Source organism: Myxocyprinus asiaticus, chromosome 16 (genome assembly GCF_019703515.2).
Source record: "Myxocyprinus asiaticus isolate MX2 ecotype Aquarium Trade chromosome 16, UBuf_Myxa_2, whole genome shotgun sequence".
Lineage (NCBI taxonomy): Eukaryota > Metazoa > Chordata > Actinopteri > Cypriniformes > Catostomidae > Myxocyprinus > Myxocyprinus asiaticus.
In genome coordinates this window covers 41,533,451-41,548,314 of record NC_059359.1, presented here as the reverse complement: position 1 = coordinate 41,548,314, position 14,864 = coordinate 41,533,451, and the positions used below count along the sequence as shown (strand labels likewise).

Here is a 14,864-nt window from a genome sequence, read left to right as displayed (position 1 = left end):
GTGCACCTCAAAGAGGATTACAACAGCATCAAGACCTTGCTGGATGCCTTGAAGTATGATGACTACGGCTGGGTGGTCATAGGAGACTTCAAAATGGTGGCATTCCTGATGGGTCTCCAAGGCGGTTTTACCAAGTCTCCCTGCTATCTTTGCCTTTGCTTTTGTATTACTTTAGTATAAATACATGTTAATTTGGATTCATATGTTGTTTTTTTCTGACTTTATGTGAACGAAAAGTCACAAATTCGCCCGTTTTCTCAATATCACTGTCCTGGTCACAAAAGCAAAGTTTGTGGGGAATAATAGCCATTTTCTATACTTTTGAGGCATAAACAATTATAACACTTACTACCCAGGAACAAGAATTGTGTTACATAGTGTAACCACCAGTGTACAATTGTAGTGAGCAGAATAGCATCTCAGAATGCACAACATGTTGAACCTTGAGGCGGATGGACTACAACAGCAGAAGACTACATCATTTATTAGGACCATAGTGTAACTAATAAAGTGCTCAGTGAGTGCAATAGATAATAGTGTATAAGTGGAATAATTTATGCAATATGAGAGATTTATTAACAATCTTAGTGGGCAGGTCATTTTGACCGGGAACAGAAAAGGTGTCTGGACAAACAAACACAACACAAGGGTAAAACCACATTACAGCTCAAATAATACACACGTTTTAACAAAATAATGAATGTAAGTGCTTTCATAAAATCAAAAGCTTTCCATTGTAAGTGCCTCACTGTTACAGTACTTTGATTTTTGCTGTTTTGTTGTTGTTTTAAAGAAAAGGGAGGGATGAGTCGAAATAATGTTTTGTGGTAATCTACATTGTCACAAATGCTGTCAGCTGAGCTTAACTTTTGCATTAAACCCGGAATATTCCTTTAACATTTTAACTGTAACACTGAATTCACAATAAATAAATGTTGAAAAAGATGGTGGTATATGAAAGACCACCTTCTGGTGGAATATGAAAAACAATCTGCAGTGCTGAGCGCCCTCTGCTGATGTTGTGTGATTCAAATCCTCCAGTGCGAAGCTGCTGGGACAGTGAAAGAAAGATGGCGGCTGGACCCGGAGCGGCCAGCAGTGGTCACAGCGGTGGCCGCGGCTCATCGGCCGCTTTGGAATCATCGCTGGACCGCCGTTTTCAAGGAGTCACCAACACGATGGAGTCCATACAGGGATTATCCTCGTGGTGCATCGAGAATAAGAAACATCACAGTCTCATCGTGCGCTACTGGATGAAGTGGCTGAAGAAATGTGAGTTGCTAATGTTGCTAAACGAAAACAAACACAAACCTATGGATCTGATTTCACATTTTGCCTTGATTACATATGCATTTTGTGTTTCAATGCATAACTTTTTGGAAATGTTCATGTGATATGTGTTAACGTGTCTCCCGTGCACACTGATCTGAACGTTGTCTCGCGCTTCAGCATGTTGATTTTCGAGTAAAGCACAGTGCTGGATTATGCTGCAGGCCTGGCCATATAAAACTTAAAATTTAAGAGACTTTAACTGCTTTTAAGAGAGTTGAACAGCATTGCGCACGAGCAGATATGGTGCAAATAGTTCGGCGCATTCAATAGAGTAACATATGCACGACCCCCAACAGAAATACACAGCTGTTGGTCAGTGTGGAGTTCACATATAATATGATTCGAATGTGTTGTGGTGAGACCAATATCATTTAGCTCACTGCTTTGAGCCTAGGTGTTGGTTTAAGAAGATCTTTACCTCTGCACTGCTTGCTTTTCATTCACTAAAGTTTGAAATCTTTAGTTTGGATTTTCTTCAAGAACATGACATGATATATGGTTGCTGGGGCGTTGCAAGGGTGTTCTGCAGGGGCGTCACTGTTTTAAAAAGTGGTTGTGACATTTTTGGGGGGTTGGTTGATGCCAAGAAGTGGCGAAACTCATGAATATGAATTAGGTTATGTGCAGATAATGTCAAATAATCTTTTAGTATTTTGATACATTTTCATTCTTCATGACCAGATCAAGCGCTCCAGCAAATACTAAACATAAAAATATGATATCTTGATCTGTACATCTAGAACTGTCAGTACTGGGATTTTGTCACACATGGATAAAGTCAGTGGATAAATAAATGGATAAGTAAGCTTTTACCAGAACTTTCTGACTAATTGGTCTCATGGTAAATGTATCTCTTCTAGTACAAGGAGTTCTGGGTTCTTATCCGCTGTAATAAAACATTAAAACAGCATGTTTGTGGATGTATATCATGAGCGGCTAAACATATATTTGTCTTTTGCTTTGCGAACTTTTGCTTTGAGCGCAAGCTGCGCAACAAAAAATTAACTCCAGAGCCAAAACGCCACACATTATAACACGCACGAACGAAATGGAAACTCCTGCTCAAATGCTGGAGATGTTTCGTCTTATCTGACAAAAGCTATTTTAAAAAAAGTGGTGGGGACAAAATTGACAAAGGCAAAACTGGTAGGGACATGTCCCACCCATAAATGACCCTTATGTTGTTCTGGGTGGTTGCTAGGTGGTTACTGACTAGCAAACGCGTAAGGGTCCGCGTCAAAACCAAAGTGCACTTTGGGCTTTAGGTTAAGGAGACTCAGTTACAGACTGGTTGTGCATATGACAACATGAAGGTCAAGATATACATTGAGTTCAGTTAATTATAAAAAAAATTATTAAAATAATACAATTCTTTAAAAGAGCAGTTCACTTTTAAACTTGCCGGTAAGCTATCTGATTGCCTGACGGGTTAAAAAGTTCATTTCGGACCCCGAATTTCCTCCTCTCATGGAGCACAAAAGGACATCTTTAGATGGCTGTTTGCCCTATGTGAAGTGAATAGTGACTCTGGGCTGTCAAGCTAAAAAACAAACACCACAAAACAACAGTAAAAATAGTTGATAAGTCTCATGCATTATATTTCAAATACAGTACAACTCAATTTCTTAAGTGAACATGCATGCCACTGTCAACAAGCTCATGAATGCCCAACACTCAAGATTTTCCACCAAAACCTATCGTATGCTAGGGCTGCTAGGATCACCGTAACAACCATGATGTGCACCTAAAGTCATCAACTAGTAAGACCTGTGAAAATCTGAAATAAATTCATAAAATAATAGCATATCATGACTATTGTGAAGTATTAGATCCTTTGTTACTGTGTTGTCGATTCTTCATGCTAGAGACGTATTCATTTTCTGTTTTTAGAGACTTAAAGATTTTGTGCAACTTTGCGCTTTGTTATGGCACCGACCAATCGCAACGCGAGTTACGCATAGTTTGTTCAAGTTCAGCTCTGCATTCACTTCATTGTCTTTGTAGAGGTGTGCAATTTAGTTCAAGTTCATTTGTGCATTTGCTTTATTGTTTTTGCAGATGTAAGTGATAATATTATATTTATGTTTTTGATATAGCTGATTAATATCATATTGTTAGTGGATTGGTAATATCTTGCAGTGTTATTTCTTATCATATTTTCGTCAACAGTGTGTTTTATGTAGAATTGTTTAATTATTCCCATGATGCGTATTTTTCCATCTCATTGTTGTTAATAGAATCAAAAAACTCCTTGTACATCTTTGTCAGTAATTTCGTTTGCGATATTAATGCTGCTTCTGAACATTCAGTGTGGCTGGAAACGTCATAACCTAAGTGATCCCTTACGAAAATTGAGAGTTCATGGCAAATTTGCCGCAGTGTTTCAAATGAGCTTTGCAACAAACTTGCGGCAAATTGTCCATTGTTGCCAAAGGTTTGCCGGAGGTTCACAAGAGCTGCAAACTTCTGGCAAACATTTGTGGTGAATCAAAAGCTCATTTGCATGTGAAAGTAACAAATTAACAAAAAAAAAAGCAACAAAAGTGGCAAGTTTGCGGCTAGTTTAAATTTTTTTGTAAGAGGTATCCTCTCAAAAACCAGACAATGTTTTTTTTTTTCTGTCGAAAAAATTCAAAACATCAGACAAATGAAAAGCTTTCAGCCAAGGTAGGACTGAACCATTTAATTATTGTCTATCTGTTTACTGATATTTAGTCTTGTTGAATATTCAAGTTTAGCTATATTAACCGATTTTGACATTCTGGAATATTTTTAGCCGTTGATGTTTACACGTTACCAAAAGAGAGGCCACTGGTGCAATAACACACAGACATTTAAAACCAATGCAAACAGTTTTTAGTTTTATATTAAGTAGGGCTGTCACGATTGTGAAATTTGTCTGACGATTAATTGTCTAACAAATAATTGCGATTATGACGATTAATCGTCATACAAATTATCATGCTTTTTCATAGGTGTATGTGTACTTCATAAACCTTATGTCATTTATTCATATTTAACCTTTTACATGATTACCTTTAAGGCTTTAAAAATGTATGAATGACATTAAAACTAATATTTTAAATATCAAAATATTTTAAAGTACTCAAAATATCTCTCTCTCTTTTTGGTCAACTTCAGTCTTGGTTCATTTTGAATTTACACTGTTGGTTTTGTTGGAACCCAGCCAACCTAAACAGCTATTATATTTATATTATTATATTAAAGTATGAAATCAAAAAATATTTCTATCCAATTTCACTTTCACACGTTACTACAAGGCTCTCCGATTAAACCCATAAGCCTTATTTCACATGAAGAAAAGTCTTTGAGATTCTGTGTTTCTTAATTCTGTCCTCTTGGGCGTGACAGGGCTCCTCTGTGTCACACGCAGTGTTAATGACACGCAGTATGAACTAGAGCGGCAACTAACGATTATTTTGATAATCGATTATTTCTTTGATTAAGCAGATAACTTTTTTATTATAATTTGCTAAAATTGTATTTCCTGTATTTTATTAAAATGTGATTTTTATGAAACAAATATAATAAAGGGCGTAAGGATTTGGTTCATTTTACGGTACTGAAGTCACGATTCAGTACTCGCAAAACTTTTAACAAACATGAATTATGAAAAGTTAAGTTTTAATTTTTTATTATTGTTATTACTTTAAGGACTTAAAATAGTTCCTTTCCTTTACTTGTAAAACTTAAAAGTACTGTTCATTAAAATGCAAAATGATCCATCTGGGATGGAGTTGGACTAAAATTCAGCTCAGCAGAGGGCAATGGTGACACCAGAATAAAGATATTAATAATTCTGCCCAGCTGAAACATACATAATTACCTTAGATATATATGCTTGTACACGGTCACTGATTACATACATTGTAAGTATTTTAAATTAATATTGTAAGTTTAAAAATTGTATTGTCATGGATTACATGTTTCTAAACTATTCTTTTCAAAAATACATTTTTAATGGTAGTGTATACAGTAACATAATGTTTGCCATAGTATAAATTTACTGGTCAAATCAGACATACATTTGGCATTAACAGTAGTACTATCTAATATCAGGACCCTTAGCATTATTGTACATTATATTCAGCTTTATATATATATATATATATATATATATATATATATATATATATATATATATATATTAGTACTTAAGCAATACCACACGAGAAAGAGTGCTGCATGGCCCTACATTAGCACGGCTGTGATTCGGCCGCGAATACAGCACGATTGCTAGTGTGATATTGCTTATACACAACAGATCAACGTAAATAAAACAATGAGGAAAAACTAAGGTCTGTCACACAAAAAACGCATTTGTGCATGGAACTACTTTCTTACGCCACGGATCAGGATCTGCCATTGCTAGCAGGGGTGCACCAATTGATCGGCCACTGATTTAAATCGGCTGATCTTCGTCTTAAGTCTGTAATTGGTGATCGGCTGATCATGCCTAGAATCAAGCCGATCTTTTTTTCAGCACGCAGGGAATCACACATACGCTGCTAATCTAATGAATGAGCACTTGCTCAACACTTGAAGCATGACAGTGTGGCCTTTGGAGGATGAGTTGTTGACAAGTATTCACGAATGTAAACTTTCAGACATGCTGTTATTCAGATGAATATGCAGGTTTGCTTTTAAAAATGTGTAAGAATTACATGTGTATGAATATTAAGCTGCCCATTTTCTAGAGTCATTATGGTAGTACTTCTGACTTAGTGCACTGTGAGCACAGAGAGGACAAACAGACTGCAAACGGGTATAAAAATGAATTAAACAACAAATAAACATGCAAATACAAATCTGATTACACGTGATGTAACGAGTCGTGACAGTCAGATGGTGTGTGGAGCGATAGAGACTGTTTGAGCAATCATAAGTGCTTTTAGCTTTAATATGAGCGCTCTCTGTGTCAATCAAACAATATCTCATCATCAGTCACTCATCTCAGCGCTACTGAGCGCTATTCTGTGAGGATCCCAATTTAAATCAGATTAACGTTGGTCACAATACCACTAATCGCAGCAATTAAATTTTTACCATAATGGCACTGCGTCTTCACGCATTTGCTTAATAATTAGTGATTTGTGTTAAAACAAGACATCAAAGATAGTAAACAAATCATAGATATTAATGATTTCTCACTGGAGCAGTTTTACAGCTTGTAATGGATATATTTTTCTTAGTTTTGAAAGTATCTCTGCTGTGTGTGATGCTCTCGTGGACTTTTTGATATTGGCAACAAAACTATTAATAACTGTTTTCAATACAAATAAATGTTAGCAATTCACAATTAATGTAATTTTAATGTGATTTTGGTAACACTTCATAAAAAGGTTTCATTTCTTTAACATTAATTAATGAATTAGGTATCATGAACAAACGATGAACAATATATTTTTACAGCATTTATTAATCAATGTTAGTTAATAAAAATACAATTGTTCATTGTTAGTTCATGTTAATTCATAGTGCATTAATGTGCATTAACTAATAACTTTTGATTTAAAAAATTTTGTAACTAACATTTAAGTTCATTAGTTCATGTTAACTACAGTAATGTTGTTAAATAATGTTAACAAATGGAACCTTTTTGTAAAGTGTTCCCGTAATTTTACTGTGTGGGGCATAAACATATAACTGCAGCATATAACTTGCAAAAATGTGGCAAAGGGCACTTTAAGAAGAAATTGGTATCTGTATCGGCCGATCTTAGTGTTAAAAAATCGGAGATAAGTATCAGCCTCAAATTTCCTGATCAGTTCACCACTAATATGGATACTAAGGAAAACTGATAAATGCACAACAAATAAATAGGAGTTACATAATAAAAGACGCTCCAACATTCATAGGGCACAACATCACTTATGCGCATCCCAGGCGCAGAATGGTGCGCTTTAACCAGAGTGCTTGGAGTCACTTCAAAAGTGCATAACTGTAAGATTATTGTGGTTGTGCAACTTGAAGTTCACAGTATCCAACCTTTTTTTTTCTTTTGCAACAGTTTATTAAAGTAATATGTTGTCTGTCAGACACCACATCACAAAGAATCGGCAACAGACTCCATAAAATACTCCCAACAACACCTCACAAATAAACCTGCAGACTATGCATAATAATGGAACATTGATTACTGCAGGCAATTTAAAGTCTGATAATTACTAAAATGTACATTTATTGTTGAATGTGGTGTTCACAAGCAGTGCTTTAAATAATGAAGATGATTTAAGAAAACTGATGGCAAATTTGCTACTGATTATTTTCACATGCAAATAAGCTTTGTGGCAAACTTAAGGCAAATTGTCGCCAAATGTTTGCTGGAGGTTCACCACTATCGGTAAAGAGCTGCAAACTTCTGGCAAACATTTGCAGCGAATCACAAGCTCGTTTGCATGTGAAAATTCTGAGTGGCAAATTTGCGGCCAGTTTGCCGGAACTCTAGATTTTTTTTGTAAGGGACAACTTCCGAAAATGTACCAAGCTGATAGTAACTACACGCAAATGCATTGCACACTTTCAGCACGTTATGAACTGAGAAATCAAAATTCCCTTTTGACATATAAGAGGTCATTGAACTATAAAAACATCCTGTAAGTTTCAGAACTCAAAACTTTCTCGTTAGTCTAAAAACAGTTTCTATTGAAGCCAATCTGCCAAAACGACAGGATGTGGAATGTGCCACTTTATTACGTAATAGTGTGGCTAAACACCGCCTCCGCAGAAGATCAACGCCTGCTTCTACATCACTGCCTGTTTAGCCCCGCCCACCAATTCACGCATGTAGTAGGTAAATAACGAGAGAGGCAAACGCAGGTCTACGCAGAAACCAAACGATAAAGATGGCGCCGAAGACAAGACGCTGTGCATTGCCAAGTTGTGGAAAAACAGTCTTTGCATTGCCTTCCTTCTGATCCCAACATTAGGAAAGAGTGGATGAACTTTATTTTTAAGACCGCGTCAGTTAGAACTTGGTCCTTTGTTCACTTCATTTTACCGCGGATTCGTTTACAAACAAGGCACAGTTCGACGCAGGATTTTCAGAAAGTTTGAAACTAAAAGACGATGCTGTGCTGAATATATTGGATCCGACAGTAATGTCGCACCACACAAGTGTGAGTAACTGTTTTTATTACGTGGTCAGTATTGCCTTGTCTGTTATTACAGATCGTTTGATATGTACTGAGTATTTATGCATAACCTAAATCATAGCAGCGTCCATCTCTGAAGGATGTAGGATTTTTAAATATGCAAAACTGTTAGCCAATTATACCAGTGGGCGTTTACTTCCGAGTCTACAATCCGCCACGCCTATACAAACGGTGTGTTACGATTGGGGGGGAGGGGTCAAAACAGGACAGAAAATAGCCTATTACTTCTAAATTATGATGTTTTTTTATGTAAAAATCTTGATAACATTATAAGTGGACCTCAGAGAACAGTTAAAAAAAAACTGAAAGGCAGTTCATGACTCATTTAAAAGTGCCACAGCTAAAAATATTAAACTCACTAGCTTGTTGTTGGACAACTAGTGGCACATCCTGTCCCATTTGTAGTATGTGTACCTTCAGTATGTACTACTTCTCTCTGCATGTTTTACATTCGTTGTCTTCAGTAACTCTGTCATTCAAATGCTCCCAAACAGATGATTTAAGTCATTTTTTTGGTGGATATGAGTCTCGTAGAACAAATTCCTCTGTTATATTCAGGAGTTAGTGTGTAGCTCCAGTTTTACGTGAATTGAAAGTTTAATGTTCAGTCCACGAAACCTGACCAAGCACCATGCATATGGAGTTATATATGCCAAAATTCTGCGCGCACAAAATTTAATTTGGAGTGTGCAAAATATTTTGAGCGCACAAAAATGTTCTGCGCGCAAGATGATATTTTGAGCGTGCAAGTTGATATTTTGAGTGCACAAAAAGTTATTTTGTACGTGCTTGAACTCAGTTTAGTAAAGCAATGTATCTTCTTGCAAAGATTAATTAAATTTTTGCGTGTGCAAGATCTCACTTGTTCTTCTCGTATGCCCTCTGCATGCGCTCAGAACTTTAGACTGCTTGTTTGCTTTTCCAACCATATTCCGACAAGTCCCGCCTCCTATGTCAGGAATGGCTATTAGAAGCTGCTTACAAGCACTCTGCGATTGGACAGTTGAGGTAGCTACAGCAACCACGAACATCTCAGTGTAAATATTGCAGAAGAGCCAACAGGCAAAATGCTCCAAGTTCAGTACACACTTTATATACTGTGTGCAGTATCATTACAAAAGATATTTACCCCATAATTATAGACATACCAGGAATACTGTAAGGCTTAACTTACTGTAATGTACGTTTTTCAAAATATAGTAGCCTGGGATCATGCAATGTTTTTTTTTTATTTTTATTTTTTTACTTTTTGCAGTCTCAAACAATTGATGTTCAATATACTGTACATTTAATTTACCCTAAACTATGACAGGAGACATAATTAGCCTCTTTTCCTTTTCTTCCATTTCTTCTTCTTAATCAGTTTTGCCAGATGGGTTGAGGTAGAATGCATAAACTTCATAAAAACAGCATACTGAAGATTACAAGATACCACACAGCTTTGAAATGCAAACATAAACAGCTTTTCTAATTTATTATCAAGAACAGAATGTTAATTTGGGCAATATTTATAATATTCATAATATTTATAATATACAAGTCAGTCGAAAAAATAGGAAAGGACACACTAAAGAAGGTGGACAAAATAACATGTTTATTAAAGAAAATAATATTTCATATAATAATAAAAAGAATAAGATTCTGTGGTTGCTGATTCATGGTAGACTGTAATCTGGTCACATTTATTTTAATAAACTCTCTCAGAATATCCTGTGGGATAGATAGAAGTCAAATTAAGTTCCCCCAAAACTACACTGTTACGTTTGTCTTAAAGAGTTTTACACATGTGAGAGAGAGACTCAATTAATATAATTTCAGTTGAAAGTGGTAGCTAACATGGTCAAGCTAGTAGCTGCGTAAGCGTAACTTGGTAACCTAGATAACCAAATACTAATATAGACCAAACTAAGAGAGCTAGACAGTTAGGCAGTGTCTGTGGTCATAGTATGTTATGCATTTCCTTTCTTGAAAACAAACTATCCTCTTCTCCTCTTCTTGTTTTTATTATCAGTGTGATCTGTGGTCTGGCCAGCCAATCAAAATGTACCACCTCATCCCTGATTTGCTGAAATTCTGGCACATTATAATGCTGTAAATTTGTTGAGCAAACAAGCAGTCAAAGCTATGAGCGCACGCAGAGTGGGTAGTAGGAGAGAGAGAGTGAGGTCTTGCACACGTAAAAAAAACAGTGGAGTTACGTAAATTTCTGTTCAAATTCACATTCAAATAAACTTTATTCTAGTGCAGAATTGATTTTTTTTTTTTTTTGCTCAAAATAAATTCATCTTTGCAAGAAGATACATGGCTTTACAAAACTGAGCTGGGTACAAAATACCTTTTAATACACTCAAAATATCATCTTGCACGCGCACAACATTTTTGTGCTCTCAAAATATGATATTGCGCACTCAAAATATAATTTTGTGCATGCAGAATTGTGGCACACACATACATACATACATACATATATGTGTGTGTGTGTGTGTAACTCTATACATGCGGACACCATCCGTTACCATAGTAACAGCAGCTCTAACCACCCAGGCACAAGAGATTTTCACAATTAGGCTTATTCGTCAATCATCGACATTGACTTTCATTATTGATTAGTTGGATATTTGCGGCAAGCACGGAGAAGCTCCATCAGTGACGTCACTTTACAGCCCAATGAAAAATGTTGCTTTTTTTTTTTTTTTTGCAACCATAAACTAATGTTCCCAGAACGTTGCAGGTTTTTTTTTTTGTGTGACAACCTAAAAAGAACTTATACAGAATGTTCCCTAATGGTTATTTTTGGTTTTATTTTTATAACCATAAACTAACCTTCCCAGAATGTTGCAGGAAGGTGTTTTTGTGACAACCTAAAAAGAACTTATACAGAACGTTCCCTAATGGTTATTTTTAGATTTTATTTTTTTATGAATAAATCCCATCTGGCACTAACAATCATCCATGCGATTATCTAATCAGCCAATTGTGTGGCAGCAGTGCAGTGCATAAAATCATACAGGTCAGGAGCTTCAGTTAATGTTCACATCAACCATCAGAATGGGGAAAAAATGTGATCTCAGTGATTTGGAGCGTGGCATGATTGTTGGTGCCAGATGGGCTGGTTTGAGTATTTCTGTAACTGCTGATCTTCTGGGATTTTCACTCACAACAGTCTCTAGAATTTACTCAGAATGGTGCCAAAAACAAAAATCATCCAGTGAGGGGCAGTTCTGCAGATGGAAACGCCTTGTTGATGAGAGAGGTCAACAGGGAATGGCCAGACAGGTTCGAACTGACAAAGTCTACGGTAACTCGGATAACCGCTCTGTACAATTGTAGTGAGAAGAATAGCATCTCAGAATGCTATTCTGAGATGTGGGTTGTCGCTGTTTTGACGGCATGAGGGGGACCTACACAATATTAGGCAGGTGGTTTTAATGTTGTGGCTAATCGGTGTATATCGTCATATTGCCCAGCCCTTTTTGTAAATGCAGTAGTTATCAGCAAAGACAGCTATGTGAAAATGAATAAAGAGAAGCCAGAGAATATGAATAAAGAGCAACATGGGGCCCCTTTTGATTTGTGTATGATATTCTATCAATGCGTAAAATGACAATAGAAAAGCAATTATTACACAAGAAGCCTGTTTAACTGTTTTATTTCTTATAGTTGAAGTCAGAAGTTTACATACACCTTAGCCAAATACATTTAAACTCAGTTTTTCACAATTCCTGATATTTAATTGTAGAAAACATTCCTTGTCTTAGGTCAGTTAGGATCACTACTTTATTTTAAGGATGTGAAATGTCAGAATACAAGTAGAGAGAGTGATTAATTTCAGCTTTTATTTATTTCATCACATTCCCAGTGGGTCAGAAGTTTACATACACTTTGTTAGTATTTGGTAGTATTGCCTTTAAATTGTTTAATTTGGGTCAAATATTTTGGGTAGCCTTCCACAAGCTTCTCACAATAAGTTGCTGGAATTTTGGCCCGTTCCTCCAGACAGAACTGGTGTAACTGAGTCAGGTGTGTAGGCCTCCTTGCTCACACACACTTTTTCAGTTCTGCCCACAAATTTTCTATTGGATTGAGGTCAGGGCTTTGTGATGGCCACTCCAATACCTTGACTTTGTTGTCCTTGAGCCATTTTGCCACAACTTTGGAGGTATGCTTGGGGTCATTGTCCATTTGGAAGACCCATTTGTGACTGAGCTTTAACTTCCTGGCTGATGTCTTGAGATGTTGCTTCAATATATCAACATAATTTTCCTTCCTCATGATGCTATCTATTCAGCAAAGTGGTTGGGTCACTGTTGGGATGGTGTTCTTTGGCTTGCAAGCCTCAATCTTTTTCCTCCAAACATAACGATGGTCATTATGGCCAAACAGTTCAATTTTTGTCTCATCAGACCAGAGGACATTTCTCCAAAAAGTAAGATCTTTGTCCCCATGATCACTTGCAAACTGTAGTCTGGCTTTTTTATGGCGGTTTTGGAGCAGTGGCTTCTTCCTGTGGATATAGATACTTGTCTACCTGTTTCCTCCAGCATCTTCACAAGGTCCTTTGCTGTTGTTCTGGGATTGATTTGCACTATTCGCACCAAACTACGTTCATCTCTAGGAGACAGAATGCGTCTCCTACCTGAGATGTATGATGGCTGCGTGGTCCCATGGTGTTTATACTTGCGTACTATTGTTTGTACAGATGAACGTGGTACCTTCAGGTGTTTGGAAATTGCTCCCAAGGATGAACCAGACTTGTGGTGGTCCACAACTTTTTGAGGTCATGGCTGATTTCTTTTGATTTTCCCATGATGTCAAGCAAAGAGGCACTGAGTTTGAAGCTAGGCCTTAAAATACATCTTCAGGTACACCTCCAATTGACTCCAATTAGCCTATCAGAAGCTAATTGGCTAATTACCTAAAGGTTTGACATAATTTTTGAAAATTTCCAAGCTGCTTAAAGGCACAGTTAACTTGGTATATGTAAACTGACCCACTGGAATTGTGATATAGTCCATTAAAAGTAAACAATTGTTGGAAAAATTGCTCGTGTCATGCACAAAGTAGATGTCCTAAATGACTTGCCAAAACTATAGTTTGCTAATATGAAATCTGTGGAGTGGTTAAAAAATGAGTTTTAATGACATCAACCTAAGTGTATGTAAACTTCTGACTTCAACTGTATATTCTCTGAATGAAGTGAGCTAACATCGTACAGCAGAGCTAAATCTATACATAATAAATATATGCATGTTTACAGTGGAGCGGAATCCAACGGCTGGCTTTGAATCTGAGAAACAGATAAAAAGTGATATTTTAATAGAAATATTCAACCATTATTTTAAGCTTGTTGACTTCTATGGAAGTCCAACGAATATATAGGCCAGACACTAAAAATAAAGACATAAAATATGTAACTGAGGATCATTTGCATATATAAAGTTTGCACACATCTATGAGATGTATACACTGGTAAACAAAGCTCTGCGTTTCTTTAGTACTAAAAGATTAATAAAGAACTTCTAAACATTGAGAGCACAGAAAACATTTACGTTTAAATAGAAATGTTCAGTCATGCAACACTGTGACACAAGCTGATAGGTTCTTTGACTTGTCCCATGTGAGCTAGCCGATTTGCTAACAGATAACATGTTAAGCCATTTGGCTTGCATGGTGTAAGCTGATTGGTTCTCTGACTTATCGGGTAGCCAATCATCTTGCATCTCTCTACTTGTGTTTTATTTAAATGGCTCAATTTTGCAGTTAAGGTTTCTGTTTTCCAATTCTATACCATTTTACTATAAACTCTCATGTTTGTAATTTATGATGCCACCACAAGCTCTTTCATGTTTAAGCAGTGAGCCCTTGTTTTTAAATTCATTATTTTGCAGCAAGATTTATGATCTAAATCCTTGATTTCACCGCAAGCTCTTAACTAACATGTAATTTTACAGCTATTCTTTTTGGTAAGTTTTTCATTAAAGATTCATTAGCAAGCTTTTTGTGTTTTTATCGATACGCAGCAAGATCTATAAATTATTCCTTATGATACCACTGCAAGCTTGTATTTAATCCATGATTACTCTACAATCGTGACTACCGTACACTACCAGTTCTTGCGATTTTGTAGCAGGTTTCCTTTTAATTCAGGATTGCTGTAACCTCTTACGCCAAGTCATTTAATCTACACGATTTTGCAGAAAACTTTATGATCTAGCCTAAATAATTTTCTTTCAGCTCTTGTTTTAAGTCATGTTCTCAGCAACTTGTGTTTTTGTGTTCAGGAGCAAGATTTGATTTTATATGATCTAGCGGCAAACATTTGTGCTAGTGTCTTTATACTTGATTTTGCAACCAGCT

The 14,864-nt window shown here is 36.4% G+C and overlaps 1 protein-coding gene across 3 annotated transcripts in view; it reads left to right on the top strand.

Moving 5' to 3' along the window:
* Window positions 1-1,058: 1,058 nt before the first annotated feature.
* The window catches only part of LOC127454372 (threonine--tRNA ligase 2, cytoplasmic-like), a 69,423-nt gene continuing 55,617 nt past the window's right edge, over window positions 1,059-14,864 (top strand). For all 3 annotated transcript variants that reach the window (XR_007899517.1, XM_051721526.1, XM_051721524.1), the window contains exon 1: window positions 1,059-1,272. Coding sequence is in view for 2 of the 3 variants with exons in the window: in XM_051721526.1 (XP_051577486.1) it covers window positions 1,071-1,272 (202 nt within the window). In the remaining variant the exon portion in view is untranslated. The remainder of the gene's footprint in view (window positions 1,273-14,864) is intronic.